Source organism: Scyliorhinus canicula, chromosome 13 (genome assembly GCF_902713615.1).
Source record: "Scyliorhinus canicula chromosome 13, sScyCan1.1, whole genome shotgun sequence".
NCBI classification, from domain to species: domain Eukaryota; kingdom Metazoa; phylum Chordata; class Chondrichthyes; order Carcharhiniformes; family Scyliorhinidae; genus Scyliorhinus; species Scyliorhinus canicula.
Window position 1 is genome coordinate 127,701,447 of NC_052158.1, and position 14,917 is coordinate 127,716,363.

Here is a 14,917-nt window from a genome sequence, read left to right on the forward strand (position 1 = left end):
CTGCTCCCTGTGGGCGGAGCTACCACAGTCCGGCAATCCCGGAGGGCAAGTGAGCCCTCATCCTCACCCGCTTTACATATCACGTGGCCTCATCCATCATTTCCCTCCTGGCATCGAGCACCTCCATGTCCAGGAAGCTGGGGCATGGCATTGGTGCCAGAGGCATCATATTTCTCGAGGCAAATGTTTCATAATGTTATAAACACGTGTCCCCAACTGCCCCAATCTCCAGATAGTGCTGCCCCATTCTTTCCAACCCTCCCACAACGCAGCCTCCCCCTTCCCCCCCCCCCCCCCCCCCCCCCCCCCCCCCCCCCCCCCCAAGTGCCCTCTGTGATCCTCGTCCTGCTTAGCCTTCCGTTCTCTACTGCTGTGTGTCTGTGTGTCCTCATTATGCACATCAGTGGTGGAGGCAGCCTGCTGCCTACCACATCCCTTGACCTTCGGTGCTCCTGGCAGTCATCCTGTGGGGTCCTGGGACTGGTGAGCCCCATCGCATTACCGGAGAAACATGCCCCACTATGTCACCCTGTTCCATGTGCTAAATACGAGATGTGCCGTTGTCACTCCAGAGGGTGGCTCTGGTTGGCGCCCAGCGCTCCCTCTCGGTCTGTGCCCATATTGCCCTGGGATTTCCCTCGGGACAGATGGATAAAACCCCGGCTGCCCTTGCACCATCTGCCAGTCCTGGCGGTTCCCAATGTCTGCAACACAGTGTCAATGCCCTCTGCGATGCTCCTCAGTGACTGGGACCTGCTCTGGAGCATCCCGGCAATGCTCACCTGCGACTGGGACATACTCTACAGCGCCCCAGCTATGCCTATCTGACATGGAGACATGTTCCGCAGTGCCTCAGCTATGCCCACCAGTAACTGGGACATGCTGTCAAGGCACTCAGCCATGACCATCGCTGACTGAGCTACGACGCGGACACTTCCACTCATGCTGCCGACGTTGTGCACCAGGTTCTCCACTGCAGTCGCCAACCCAGCATTGTTAGCCTCGAGGCCAAGCATTGCTGGCACAAACTTTGTCGCCCATAGCCTCTGGAACTCCTCCAATCGGCTATGGACCTGCTGGAGTGTTGCTGACATCCCCTTTTGAATCTCTCATGCACACCATAGTGTCTGCCTCAGCTCTTGGTAAACCTGGTCCAGAGGCTCAGCATCTGACTGGGACCTAGTTGGGTCCTGGGATCCAGCAGATCAGACCGATGTGTCGCCTGGGCATTCCTGCCTCCACCTGATGTACATCAGCAACTTTGTGATGTTCAACAGAATGTGCAGCAGAAGCCTGTCCACTATTGTCACCCACCGAGGTGTGTGTCTCTGCACTGGTGCAGGGTGAAGATGATAGCTGTGCCTTGAATGCAGTTCAATGTCCTCTGAGCCCCCGTCCAAGGTGTTCTCATGGGAGTCATTGGGGGAAGGGGAGGGGTGACCTGATAGAGGTCTACAAAATTATGAGGGGCATAGACAGAGTGGATAGTCAGAGGCTTTTTCCCATGGTAGAGGGTTCAATTACTCAGGGGCAAGGTTTAGAGGAGATAGAACATAGATATACGAGGAAAGTTTTTTACACAGAGGGTAGTGGGTGCCTGGAACTCGCTGCCGGAGGAGGTGGCGGAAGCAGAGACGATAGTGACATTTAAGGGGCATCTTGGAAAATACATGAATAGGATGGGAATAGAGGGATACGGACCCAGGAAGTGTAGAAGATTTTAGTTTAGATGGGCAGCATGGTCGGCAAAGGCTTGGAGGACCGAGGGGCCTGTTCCTGTGCTATATATTTCTTTGTTCTTTGTTCGATTATTTATTTTATTTTTATTTTTTTTAAATCAGGCGCTCCTTTTTGCCCCACCAGCATGACATTGACAGGAAAAGCTGATGGGCAGCCCTCTGTTTTATCTGCCCAAGCGAACATTTTGGAAAAAAATCAGAACATTTTGGCTTGGAAGCAATGGCTTCGGAAATAAAGTGAGCCCAATCCCGAGTCCTAGTGTATCTCATTTCCACCCTGAGAGGACTCCAAGAATCATTCATCCTGAGTTAATTTGCAATCTGACACAACAGGATCCTTTTCACAAAATATCAGCTCCATAAGCACTGAAGGGTGACCACTTTATAAGGCCCAAGCTGTTTCGCTAAATGGCTTCATCAGGTCTTTAACAATTGCTGTTACACACCTTGCAATAAATGAACAACTAGCCTAATCCAGTTGGTCAGATGCAAGTGAAACTGCTTCACCAAATCACATAAGGCTAGCATACCAATGCAAGCTGGTTCCAACTGCTCCACCTCATGATTGTAAAATTAGCCATCTAAACTAACAGGTAATAAAGAACAAAGAAAAATACAGCATATGAACAGGCCCTTTGGCCCTCCAAGCCTGCGCTGACCATGCTGCCCGTCTAGAATACAATCTTCTCCACTTCCGGGTCCGTATCCCTCTATTCCCATCCTATTCATGTATTTGTCAAGATGGCCCTTAAACGTCACTGTCGTTCCTGCTTCAACCACCTCCTCCGGCAGTGAGTTCCAGGCACCGACTGCCATCTGTGTAAAAAAAAACTTGCCTCGTACATCTCCTCTCAACCTTGCCCCCTGCACCGTAAACCTGTGCCCCCTAGTAATTGACCCCTCTACCCTGGGAAAAAGTCTCTGACTATCCACTCTGTCTATGCCCCTCATAATTTTGAGGACCCCTATCAGGTCGTTCCTCAACCTCCTTCATTCTAGTGAGAACAAACCAAGTTTATTCAACCTCTCCTCATGGCTAATGCCCTCCATACCAGGCAACATCCTGGCAAACATTGGGGCAGCACCGTAGCATTGTGGATAGCACAATCGCTTCACAGCTCCAGGGTCCCAGGTTCGATTCCGGCTTGGGTCACTGTCTGTGCGGAGTCTGCACATCCTCCCCGTGTGTGCGTGGGTTTCCTCCGGGTGCTCCGGTTTCCTCCCACAGTCCGAAGATGTGCAGGTTAGGTGGATTGGCCATGATGAATTGCCCTTAGTGTCCAAAATTGCCTTTAGTGTTGGGTGGGGTTACTGGGTTATGGGGATAGGGAGGAGGTGTTAACCTTGGGTAGGGTGCTCTTTCCAGGAGCCGGTGCAGACTCGATGGGCCGAATGGCCTCCTTCTGCACTGTAAATTCTATGTACTATGTACAAATCTCTTCTACACCCTCTCTAAAGCCTCCACATCCTTCTGGTCGTGTGGCGACCAGAATTGAACACTATACTCCAAGTGTGGCCTAACTAAGGTTCTATACAGCTGCTTGGAACATGACTTGCCAATTTTTATACTCAATGCCCCGGCCACTGAAGGCAAGCATGCCGCATGCCTTCTTGACCAACTTCTCCACCTGTGTTGCCCCTTTCAGTGACCTGTGGACCTGTACACCTAGATCTCGCTGATTGTCAATACTTTCTGCCTTCTATGACCTAGCCAGTTCTGTATCCATCTTGCCCGCTCACCTCTGATCACGTGTGCCTTCACCTTTTTGTACCAGTCTGCCATGTCAAAGGCCTTACTGAATTCCATATACCTGCATCAATCATCTTTGTGACATCATAAATAAATACTGAGCAAGTGCTCAGAAACGCTACAAAAAGTAAGGAACTTGGAATCATCTATTGATTGCATTATTTGCCTTTTACTGTTGGTGAGTGGAGGGCTTATAGCCAACAGGCCGTCTCCTATAAATGTTCCTTCATCGTCCAGTATCCAGCCATTCTGGACAGTAGTCCAGGAGAGGATGATGTCGCAGAACAAGCTTTGTCACTTTTACAAAAAAAAGCTAGGGTTTAGAGAACACAAAGTATATCACTGAGTTCACCTGACCTACAACTTTAATAGATTTTGGTTATGAGGAGTACAAGGGCCATTTTCCAGGTGTTATGCAACAAAGATCTTAATTATTTTTAAACAAAACAATGTGTATTCTATGAATCCAGTTAACATTTTATAAACACACAGTAAACATCTTGTCAACTGCCAACACAAATATCCCCCCAAAGATACAGTAGCCTATAGGTAATCCTTAGTAACTTTCCTAACAACATTCATAAGCCAAACACCCTTTTCTCCCTCCAAAACAGTAGGTTTGCATTCCTTACAGAAACAGGTATTACTTTGGAGTTATTACGTAGTCTGGAGACATTCTCTGGCATGCAGAGGAGAGAGAGACCAAAATACACCTTCCTGGTTTGAATGCAGCTCCCCAACTGAAAAACGAAACCAAACAAAAACTCAGAGCCACAAAGCAGCTTCCAGCTCAAAAGAAAGTAAAAGACAGAATCACAACCAGCTCTACCCACACAATGACATCACTGCAGCCATTTGATAAAACATCCTTTTCTTAAAGGCACCCTCACATGACACCAATCAGTTTTTTAAAAAATGGAGTTGACTGTAACGGATTCAAGAATAGTTATGTAGTTACTGTAAGAGCAAAATACTATGAATGATTATTTCTGGTGAAAGGTCATCAACGTGAATAATAACTTTGTTTCCCTCTCCATGTGGGAGTTATGTCTGTGGGACAAATGTCTGTCCTGCAGAGTATTTCCAGCATTTGATGTTGTTATAGTTACTGCATTTACTGACTCTCATTTGCTGTACCATATACGAGTTGTTAATTATAAATTTCCTATAGTGAGCAGTTTTACATAATTAGTTACATAATACATTTTCTCTCGGGAGGCAAAGTAAAGGTGAACTAACAACAGCACTTTTTTTTTCAGGTGTTTGATTTCCAAGACAGGACTGATCTTCATAGTCGGAATTTCCAGAATGATCTTAAAACACAAGTGAACGAATACTATGGGTCAGAACAAGACATTTCAAGCTTCACCCCTAAATGGGCACTCAAGATCACCTGGGAAAATGTCCTGCCATTCTCTGGATATCGAAATGCAGATCCTGATGGTGTATGTATCCCTTACCTCCCCATTGCTGTGCCCAAATTCTTGTTGGCTATCTCTTTGCACCCTAAAAGAAGTCTGCCTATCGATTAATGCCCAAATGTCTGGTACCTACTAAACCCTATACCCAACCCCGAACATATTCTCCGAAGCCTCCTAAGCTGATCAGGTTAAATTAAGAAGGTTAAAATCTTTGGTGGGGTCCATATTTGCCTTACTGAAGGCCTTCACATCCCCACTCTTCATGCCAGCTTTCCGGTTAAAATCAAGGCATATGGCCGATACCATAGCCTCCTAAGCTGATCAGGTTAAATTAAGAAGGTTAAAATCTTTGGTGGGGTCTATATTTGCCTTACTGAAGCCCTCCACATCCCCACTCTTATTGCCAGCTTTCCAGGGAAAGGTCAAACCCCTTTCCGGTTAAAATCAAGGCATATGGCCGATACCATAATTATATGATTCATGTGGAATTTTAAACCACCTAAATTAATTTCTACAACATTCAGCCAAACTCTGTCCACTTAGTTATGTTGTTTATTTCTATGTATGTTAATAAGTCACACACTCTAATTGCCCTTGCAAGTGCAGCATAAAGCTAACCAAAGTTAAAAGCAAACTAGACCATGGCCAGAATTATATGACCCCTTACAAGTTCTGACCCATGTTTCAGCATTTAGATGTGAATGAATATAAAAATACAGAGGACTGGATTCTCTGGTCCCCAGTCACGTGTTTCTTGGCGGCGGGGCAACGCACCGTTCACTGGTGATGGGATTCTCTATTCCTGCAGCTGTCAATGGTATTTCCCATTGAAACCACCCTACCCAGCCAGGAAACCTGCGGGTGGGGGCGCACTGCCAGCGGAGCCAGAGCATCCCGCTGCCAGTGATCAGCCACAGAATTCCAGTTGCAGTATATTGTGTCGAGTTAATACATATGCAGCTGCTTTTAACATAAACATTTATTTATTTTCATTAACATTCCTAAGTTTATGTTATTTCTTATGATAGCTTTGGCACAATAGTTTTTTTCTACTGAGTCGGATTTTTCTTTGAAATTTGAAATGTACCCTTTCACTTTAATTCCACGTTAATAGAATGACAAATGTAACATTTTCTTTTTCAGACCAACACTTACCAGGCAGTTCTAACAACTGATGGCATCTTCTCCTTCTGTTTAATTCAATTCAAAGATGGTGGAATGAACTGGAAATATTACCTAAGGCCTTACTACATAAACTATGCTCTCATGGGATATTATAGGTATTTGCAACTTACAGTCTGTGATGTACTTCAAAACAGTGATTTCCAAGCGATTGGTTAACTATTCTTATTTGATTATAGCAGAATGCAATATTTCTTTGTAACACCCAAAGCAATTTCTGCTGCAGGCCTGTGGATATGATCTTTAATCAATCTCAACACCACCCACTTGACAGATTTTCTAAACCCCAGTCCTTCTTGAATTTATTTAAACATTCCGATGAATGCCCTTCCCTGTGAACATATTCCACAACTGAATTAGTCTGCATTAGTTTTGGGACAAAATAAAACTGAAGCTGGAATCTCATTATTCAAATTTGTAACTTGTGTTTCTTGGTATTCAAATTTTCGTCATGATGAATTATTTATCTATCTAGAACTTTTTCATTGTTGCAATGTCCAGTCTCTGCTTGGCTCAGGTACCAGGGGCTGTTTAGCTCACAGGGCTAATCGCTGGCTTTGAAAGCAGACCAAGGCAAGCCAGCAGCACGGTTCGATTCCCGTAACAGCCTCCCCGAACAGGCGCCGGAATGTGGCGACTAGGGGCTTTTCACAGTGACTTCATTTGAAGCCTACTCGTGACAATAAGCGATTTTCAGTGTTGAATTTTAGTTCATTCATTGTCTTACAAATTGATACTATTTCACTTTTATTTAATTTGCAGCGGATCGATAAGCTCATCCGAAGATTCAAATGCATTTCCAGCATTTAATGACCCTCACACCAGATTTTCTGTGTCATCTTATAAAATTTACCACCCAGATCAATACCCAGGATTTAAAACAGGTTGGTCATGTTTATAGCAATATAACAAAAATCCATGTTGTTTTAAAGGGCTTGCATTCCACAGAAAATATCCCCTTGAAAATGGCAGTCGACAAAGTTTGCGCTCCCCCTTTTTGAGAGAGAGCTGACTGGTGATGATTTAACCCGAGGGCCACCACTCCTCAGATGAGGGGCAAGGTTGAGAAGGCGGGACCTTAATGAATAACTTCAGCGTTACACTGTTAGCGTCGCTCCGCCTCAAAAAACAGCCACAAGCCAACTCAGCTAACCGACCCGAATCCCCTTGAATAGCGTAATGTAAATTGGGAAAACCAATTGATATTCAAGACTTTCAGCATTTAATACAATTTAGTTTTAGTGACAATGCTTGCAATGATCATTCAATTGTAATAATAAATCTGGTTCTTTCACAAGTTGCAACCCAAGGGTAACTGCATGATGGCATTTATTTATAATAATGACAACGTTCAGAATTTTAACCGGGTTTGCATCTGCTCCAAAGGCCTCTTTGATTTCCAACAGTCAAATAGATTTTTTTCCAACTCACTTCAAACTGGCTGTAGGGACAAGGCCAAGGCAGGCTGGGTTTTGAGGAATGGAATTGAGAACATTGATGTTGTTATGTGTCTTTAAGGGATAACATGTAGCATGGACAGAACTACTATCATTTCATTGCAAATCATTTTCAGGCTGTGTTTATTTGTGCTGCAACACTAGGGGAACACTTTCTGCACATGTGCAGTGTCAATCTGAGGCCGAGACTTTCCGATTCCATCGTGGCAGGATGCGCCACCTGAGATTCGGCAATGGGTGGGGTGAAGGGGGGCACAGGAAACCTATAGGCGTGGGGGCACAGGGCGTGGGGGTTTGGGTGGGGTGTAGTGTGAGGGGTACCTCGGCGGTGGTGGTGGATACTGCAGGCGCTAGGTCCCGGAGGGAAACGGTGTCCTGACGGCCGTTGGGGTATTCAACAAAGGCGTAGTGTGGGTCCAGGTGTAGCAGTAGTACCCTCTCTACTAGTGGGTCCGTTTTGTGTGTCCGGACGTGCTTCCAGAGGAGAACCGGGCCCGGTGTCCTCAACCAAGATGGGAGCGAAGCCCCCGTGGTAGTGCCCCTAGGGAAAACAAATAGTCGTCCGTGAGGGGTCTGATTGGTGGCAGTGCACAGGAGGGACCTAACTGCATAGAACGCGTCGGGGAGGAACTCCTGCCAATGGGAGGTCAGGAGATTCCTGGACTGGAGGGTCAGTAGGACGGTCTTCCAGACCATTGCGTTCTCCCTCTCCACCTGGCCGTTCCCCCTGGGGTTATAGCTGGTAGTCCTGCTCGAGGCGATGCCCTTGTCGAGCAGGTACTGACGCAACTCGTCGCTCATGAAGGACGAACCCCTGTTGCTGTGTACGTAGCTGGGGAAACCGAACAGGGTGAAGACACTATGCAGGGCTCTGATGACTGTGTGGGGGGTCATATCGGGGCACGGGATTACATAGAATTGACAATGCAGAAGGAGGCCATTCGGCCCATCGAGACTGCACCGGCTCTTGGAAAGAGCACCCTACCCAAGGTCAACACCTCCACCCTATCCCCACAACCCAGTTACCCCACCCAACACTAAGGGAAATTTTGGACACTAAGGGAAATTTATCATGGCCAATCCACCTAACACAGACATCTTTGGACTGTGGGAGGAAACCGGAGCACCCGGAGGAAACCCACGCACACACAGGGAGGATGTGCAGACTCTGCACAGACAGTGACCCAAGCCGGAATCGAACCTGGAACCCTGGAGCTGTGAAGCGATTGTGCTATCCACAATGCAAAGGGGAAGTGGGAGAATTCGTCTATGACATTGAGGAAGTACACATTTCGATTTGTCGAGGGGAGCGGCCCTTTGAAATCGATGCTCAGGCGTTCAAAGGGCCGGGATGCCTTTACCAGGTGGGCCTTGACTGGTTTATAGAAGTGCGGTTTGCACTCAGTGCAGATCGGGCAATCCATGGTGATGGCTTTTACCTCCTCAGTGGAGAAAGGCAGATTTCAGGCTTTGACGTAGTGGGGGAGCCGGGTGACCCCCGGGTGGCAGATGTCATTGTGGATAGCCTTTAGGTGGTCGTCTTGCGCGCTGGCGCATGTGCCACAGGACAGGGCATCTGGGGGCTTGTTGCACTTTCCCGGTCGATATATGATGTCATAATTATAGGTGGCGAGTTCGATCCTCCACCTCAAGATTTTATTGTTTTTTATTTTGCCCCTTTGCGAGTTGTCGAACATGAAGGCAACCGATCTTTGGTCGGTGATGAGGGTGAACCTCCTACCTGCGAGGTAGTGCCTCCAGTGCCGTACGGCTTCCACAATGGCTTAAGCTTCTTTTTCGACTGAGTATTGAAGTTCCGAAGCAGAGTGGGTTCAGGAGAAGAAGGCTACTGGTCTCCCTGCCTGATTCAGAGTGGCAGCGAGAGTGACCTCTGAGGCGTCGCTCTCCACCTGAAAGGGGACGGATTCATCCACTGCCCACATGGTGGTTTTGGCGATGTCCTCCTTGATGCAGTTGAAGGCCTGGCGGGCCTCAGCTGACAGAGGGAAGAGTGTGGTCTTAAGTGGGAGGGCTTTGTCCGCATACTGGGGGACCCACTGAGCGTAATAAGAGAAGAATCCCAGACACCTCTTGAGGGCCCTGGGACAATGAGGGAGAGGGAGTTGTAAGAGTGGGCATACGGTCTGGTTCGGGGCCCAGGACTCCGTTTTCCACGACATAGCCGAGGATGGCTAGTCTGGTAGTGCGAAAAATGCATTTTTCCTTATTGTAGGTGTGATTGAGTTTCTGGGAGGTTTGGAGAAATCGGTGGAGGTTGGAGTCGTGGTCCTGCTGATCATGGCCACAGATGGTGACATTGTCCAAGTACGGAAACGTGGCCTGCAGCCTGTACTGGTCCACCATTCGGTCCATTGCTCATTGGAACACCGAGACCCCATTCGTGGCGCCAAATGGGACCCGGAGGAAATGGAAGAAGCGGCCATCTGCCTCGAACGCCATGTAGTGGCGGTCCTCCGGGCGGATTGGGAGCTGCCGATATGCGGTACTGGGCGATCTGGTTGACCATGTCTGCAATTCTGGGAAGGGGGTGCGTGAACCAGTTAATGGTTTGGCTGTAATCAACCACCATCCGGAACTTTTCCCCGGTCTTGACGACCACAACCTGAGCTCTCCAGGGGCTATTACTGGCCTCTATGACTCCCTTACGTAGGAGCCGCTGGACTTTGGCTCGGATGAGTACTCTGTCCTGCAGGCTGTACCGCCTGCTGCGGGTGGCTACTGGTTTACAGTTAGCCGTTAGGTTAGCGGAAAGTGGAGGGGGGTTGAGTTTTATATTTGCTAAGCTGCATATAGTGAGAGGAGGTAGGGGTCCGCCGAAGCTGAGTGTGATGCTCTTGAGTTTGCATTGAAAGTCGAGCCCAAGTAAGAGTGGGGCGCAGAGGCCGGGGAGTACGTACAGCTGGGAATTAGAGTAGCTGGCACCCTGAATCGTTAGGGTCGCAATGGTGCGCCCTTGTATTTGGCCCGTGTGCAAGCCCGAGGCGAGGGAGATACGTTTGCCGTGCAGAGAAGATAGGGAGCGAACAGCGTCTTCCCAGGTCAGGATGTACGAAGCTCTCGGTGCTCCCTGAGTCGATGAGGCACGGTGTCTTGTATCCGTTGATTTGAACGGACGTCATTGAGCTCTGGAGGTGCTTCGGTCGCGACTGGTCCAATGTAACTGCGTTGAGTTGCGGGTAGTCGGCGGACCGATCAGCAATGCTGGATTGGCCCCATGAAGACTGTCCGCGGAGGTCGTAGTCGTCGAGGTGAACAGCGGGTGATGGCCAAGATGGCGGCCCCCGTTGATCGCACGTGGCGGACGATGAAGAAGATGGCCGCACCCGTGGGTTATACATGGCGGGTAGCGATGAAGATGGTGCCCAAGATGGCGGCCCCATTACTCGTACATGGCCGGCCACGTGGGAGGGAATTGCCAAGATGGCGGCCCCCATGAGTCGCACATGTCAGGCGGAGTCGGCAGACACGCTGCAACGTTGCGGGACCTGCGGGCCTGCGAGTTGGAGGAGCGATTGCTCTGGACTGTGGGGGAGTTAGAGGGTTTTGATTTCGCCAGGCAAACTTTGGCATAAAATCCTTTTCGACCGCAGCTGCTGCAGGTCGCGTTGCGGGCCGGGCAGTGCTGCCGTGGGTGTTGGGGCTGGCAACAAAAATGGCAAGCTGGTGCTCCATAGTGGGTGGGTGGCCGTGCGGCGCAGGCCTGGGCAGTCGCTGGTCGGGGGTCCACGATGGGGTCGCTTGGTCTGCGGGGAATGAGTTGAGACTTTGAAACGCGACCTCCATTGTGGTTGCTAGTGTTACCGTGACCTCCCAAGTTCTGGGCCCCTTTTCGAGTAGTTTCTGGCGCACATAGTTAGACCGGACCCCCGCAACGTACAAATCACGGACAGCGAGTTCCAAATGCTGGGAGGCAGTTACAGCCTGAAAGTTGCATTCCCGAGCAAAGGGCTTTTAAGTCGCACAGGAAGTCCTCTAGCGACTCTGCGGGGCGCTAGCGGCGGGTAGCGAAAATGTGCCGCACGTAGACCTCGTTTACCGGCCGCACGTATAATCGGTCAAGCATAGCGAGGGCCTCGGTATACGAGTCGGTACAGTTGAGTTGCGTAGAGATACAATGGCTCACCCGTGCGTGCAGTAGGCTGAGTTTCTGCTCCTCTGTAGTCTCGGAGGTGGTTGATGCAGCCAGGTAGGCCTTGAAACACCGAAGCCAGTGTAGAAAGATTTCCTTCGCCTCTGCAGGCTGCGGGTCGAGTTCTAGTCGATCAGGTTTGAGGGCTGATTCCATAGCCGATTTCTTAAGTCTATTAAATTGATGTGACCATCAATTCACTCGAGACACGATAGGAAGTAAACTGTGGTTTTAATAGACTTACAACAGAGCCTGCCTGCGACCAGAAGAACTGAGGGCAGGCTCACAAGGCTGCAGCACTTTATACTTCCGGTAGTAGGAGGGGCCATGGGCGGAGCCGAGGGTGGAGCCTTGTACAAGCTCCTCATCTCCCCCTGTGGGCAGAGCCACGCAACGGCTCACAGACAGAGCCCACAAGGACACCATACTATACAGTGTGAATTACATGAAGTACATTCACCACAATAGAATTCCTACCTTCCAATGATCTCAGGACTATAGAGAGTTGATGGTAATTTATTCTTGGTATTCAAAACATTTCCCTTGGAATTAAGAGTTCAACTATCATTCAACTGAGCAACCTGGACTGTGAAGGATTCCCTGCACAAACCCTCAACAGGCTGAGGTGAAAATAGCATTTTAATAAACTTATTTATGTTGTTTATTTTTATGTTCCGATTCCTTATGTATTGTGGTAAATTATTTGGAACTGGCTGAATGTCTTGAATTCCACCACCTCAATCGATGGAATTAATCCCACTGTCGATGCAGGTCTGATGCAACAGAATTCCATTCTGTCGCCAGCATTAGGAACAGTTGTACATATGATGTCAGGCACAGTGGGGGTCGAGTGCACATATGTAAATGTAGCTTTTGTACACAATAATTGCACTTTGCTGCTTCAATGCACTGTTATTTTGTTCCGAAATTCTGGCTCATTAAATCGTTTACTATCAGGTGACTGAAGTCCATGTCTATTCCAAGTCTTCGCCATCACCTTAGTTGAATTGAATGTCATTTTATTTTGAGCATTGTCCTTTATGTTGAATTACTGTAATTTTTATATTATTTATAGGCAAAAATGGACGTTGGGCTTACCGCTTGGAAAGAAACAATCAATTTACAAGAAACCCAAGACAAAAATGCTTTGATTGGTATTTGAGTGAACCTGTGCCATACTGGAGATTCAACGCTCCCCCTTGTCCCTGCTCGATTTGGCAGGCTATTTTTGATAATGCCTTTACATGGGGAAACAACATATATTCCTATGGATTTGATGTGAAACAACCTCAAGGTAATGAGCGAAAATGTGATAGCGTCCACTTTGGACCCAAGAAAGCCAAATTGGAACTTTCATTAATAGCAAGTGACTTTGGAGTTGCAAAGAAATTGGAGTATTTATTCGTGTCCCATTGAATTTTTCTCTTGTTGTGCGTGGCCTGTTCTTTTACAGAACCTGTAATTTTTTTGAGCTACTGTATGCATTGATGTCATCTTAAAGAGGATGACCTGAGCATGATCTGCATGATAACCTCCCAGGATCACACTGCCTAGACGAACCTTAAATAAAATCATAAAATACTGAATGAAGCATTTTATTTGCTCCACCCCCCCCCCCCCCAACCACTCCACACGCAATGGGATCATCCAATTTTTATTTTAGAATTCCAGTATTTGCAGTAATTTATTTTAATTACTTGAGGAAACCTTTGTGCCGTTGTACAGAAATTATTAAAAGCTAATGCACAAAGTAATGAAAAGGGTAAAGGAATTGAGGCTCTGATAGAAAAGGAAATAAGTAATGCTGCCCTGGACAGAGCCTTGGTCCTACACCATCTGTAGTAGTGTGTACTTTGGGCGCATCTCCTCGGGAAGAATACATTTGGTTTTGGTGATGATACAGCACAGATTCAGCAGAATGAAGCCCGAGTGAGACGGTTGTGTGAACATGGCTTTATTCCCATAAGATAAGAATGCTAAGGAGTGGTGTTCAAAAATTATAAATGGATATGATTTGGAGAAACTATTTCACTTGATGGAGGCATCCGGAACAAGAGGACACAATTCAAAATTAAACTCAGCCATTTATCAACAAAAGCAGGACCCACCATTTCCCACAAAGCCAAGTAGAAAATTGGAACTCTTGCACAAAAGGCTCTGAATGTGGGGTCAATTGTCAAGACAGGAGTAGATAAATTTTTGTTAGGCAAGGTTGGCAAAGGATATAGAGTAAGTATGGTTAAATGGAGTTGAGATGTATATCAACAATTATCAAATTGAACGGGGAAACATGCTGGAATGACCTATTCTTTTGGGTATATTTTCTTGTTAATTCAAGAGATGTGGATGAAGCTGTCTCGGCCAGCATTTATTGCCCATCCATAATTACCAAAGAGAAGGTGATGACATCTGCCTAATTTGGGATGGTGAACAGTTTGGAGGGGAACTTCCAGGTGGTGGTATTGCCGAGATGATATTCTGCTGCAGTCAAATAGCTTCCTCCGAGCAGACTGCAGTGAAAGAAAGTAGCTTCTCCATGTGTCTGTGGGGCGGGAAGAAATTAGTAAGAATAATAAAAAGTTGAGTGAAGCATGTTTTGAGGAGGTTTTAAAGGTGTAATATTGAAGAGATACAGATAGGAAGCTACTGGAGGTAGTTAGTTATCAGACAGTTTAAGGCTCTGCCTTCAATGGTGATCTGAGTGACAAGAGATCCAAGTCAAAGATTAGGCTACGATTTAGTGGCCCGTGAGCTGTGGGTGCAAATCCCATAATACCCAGGAAGGGCACAAGCCCGATTAGCATAGATTATATTTAAATATCATTAATGGGCTTAACGCTGTCATTCCTACCCTCAAAATATTGTTCCACCCAACCAGTGTGACATGCCAGCACAAATCGCTGCTGATTTTCATAAGCAAAAAACAGTTGTCAAGACCACTTCAGGGGCACACATGTTAGTATAACCCTCGGGTGGTGAGGGACATCTTGTGTGGTTGGGGTGAGGGGGGAATTGCACTCCAATGCCTGTGAATGGAGGGAATGTCTGAGAAGGTGGGGGAGGAGTGCACCCATGTTTGCATGCCGGGGGTGGGGGGGGGGGGTTAATGCTCTGATGCTTGTATGTGAGAGGGGCAGCAGTTTGGGCCTATCCCCCATTAGTGTGGGAGGAGTTTATTTGTAACACTGATCGGGGTGCATTTTAGAGATGGTGCCCGA

General features: G+C 47.5%; 1 protein-coding gene across 1 annotated transcript in view; it reads left to right on the top strand.

Annotated features, from left to right (window-relative positions):
- LOC119975648 (mucin-4-like) overlaps positions 1-14,917 on the top strand; it is a 185,636-nt gene that overhangs the window by 26,356 nt on the left and 144,363 nt on the right. The window contains exons 10-13 of the mRNA XM_038815430.1: positions 4,749-4,934; positions 6,054-6,190; positions 6,855-6,976; positions 12,775-12,993. Of these exons, the coding sequence (XP_038671358.1) occupies positions 4,749-4,934; positions 6,054-6,190; positions 6,855-6,976; positions 12,775-12,993 (664 nt within the window). The remainder of the gene's footprint in view (positions 1-4,748; positions 4,935-6,053; positions 6,191-6,854; positions 6,977-12,774; positions 12,994-14,917) is intronic.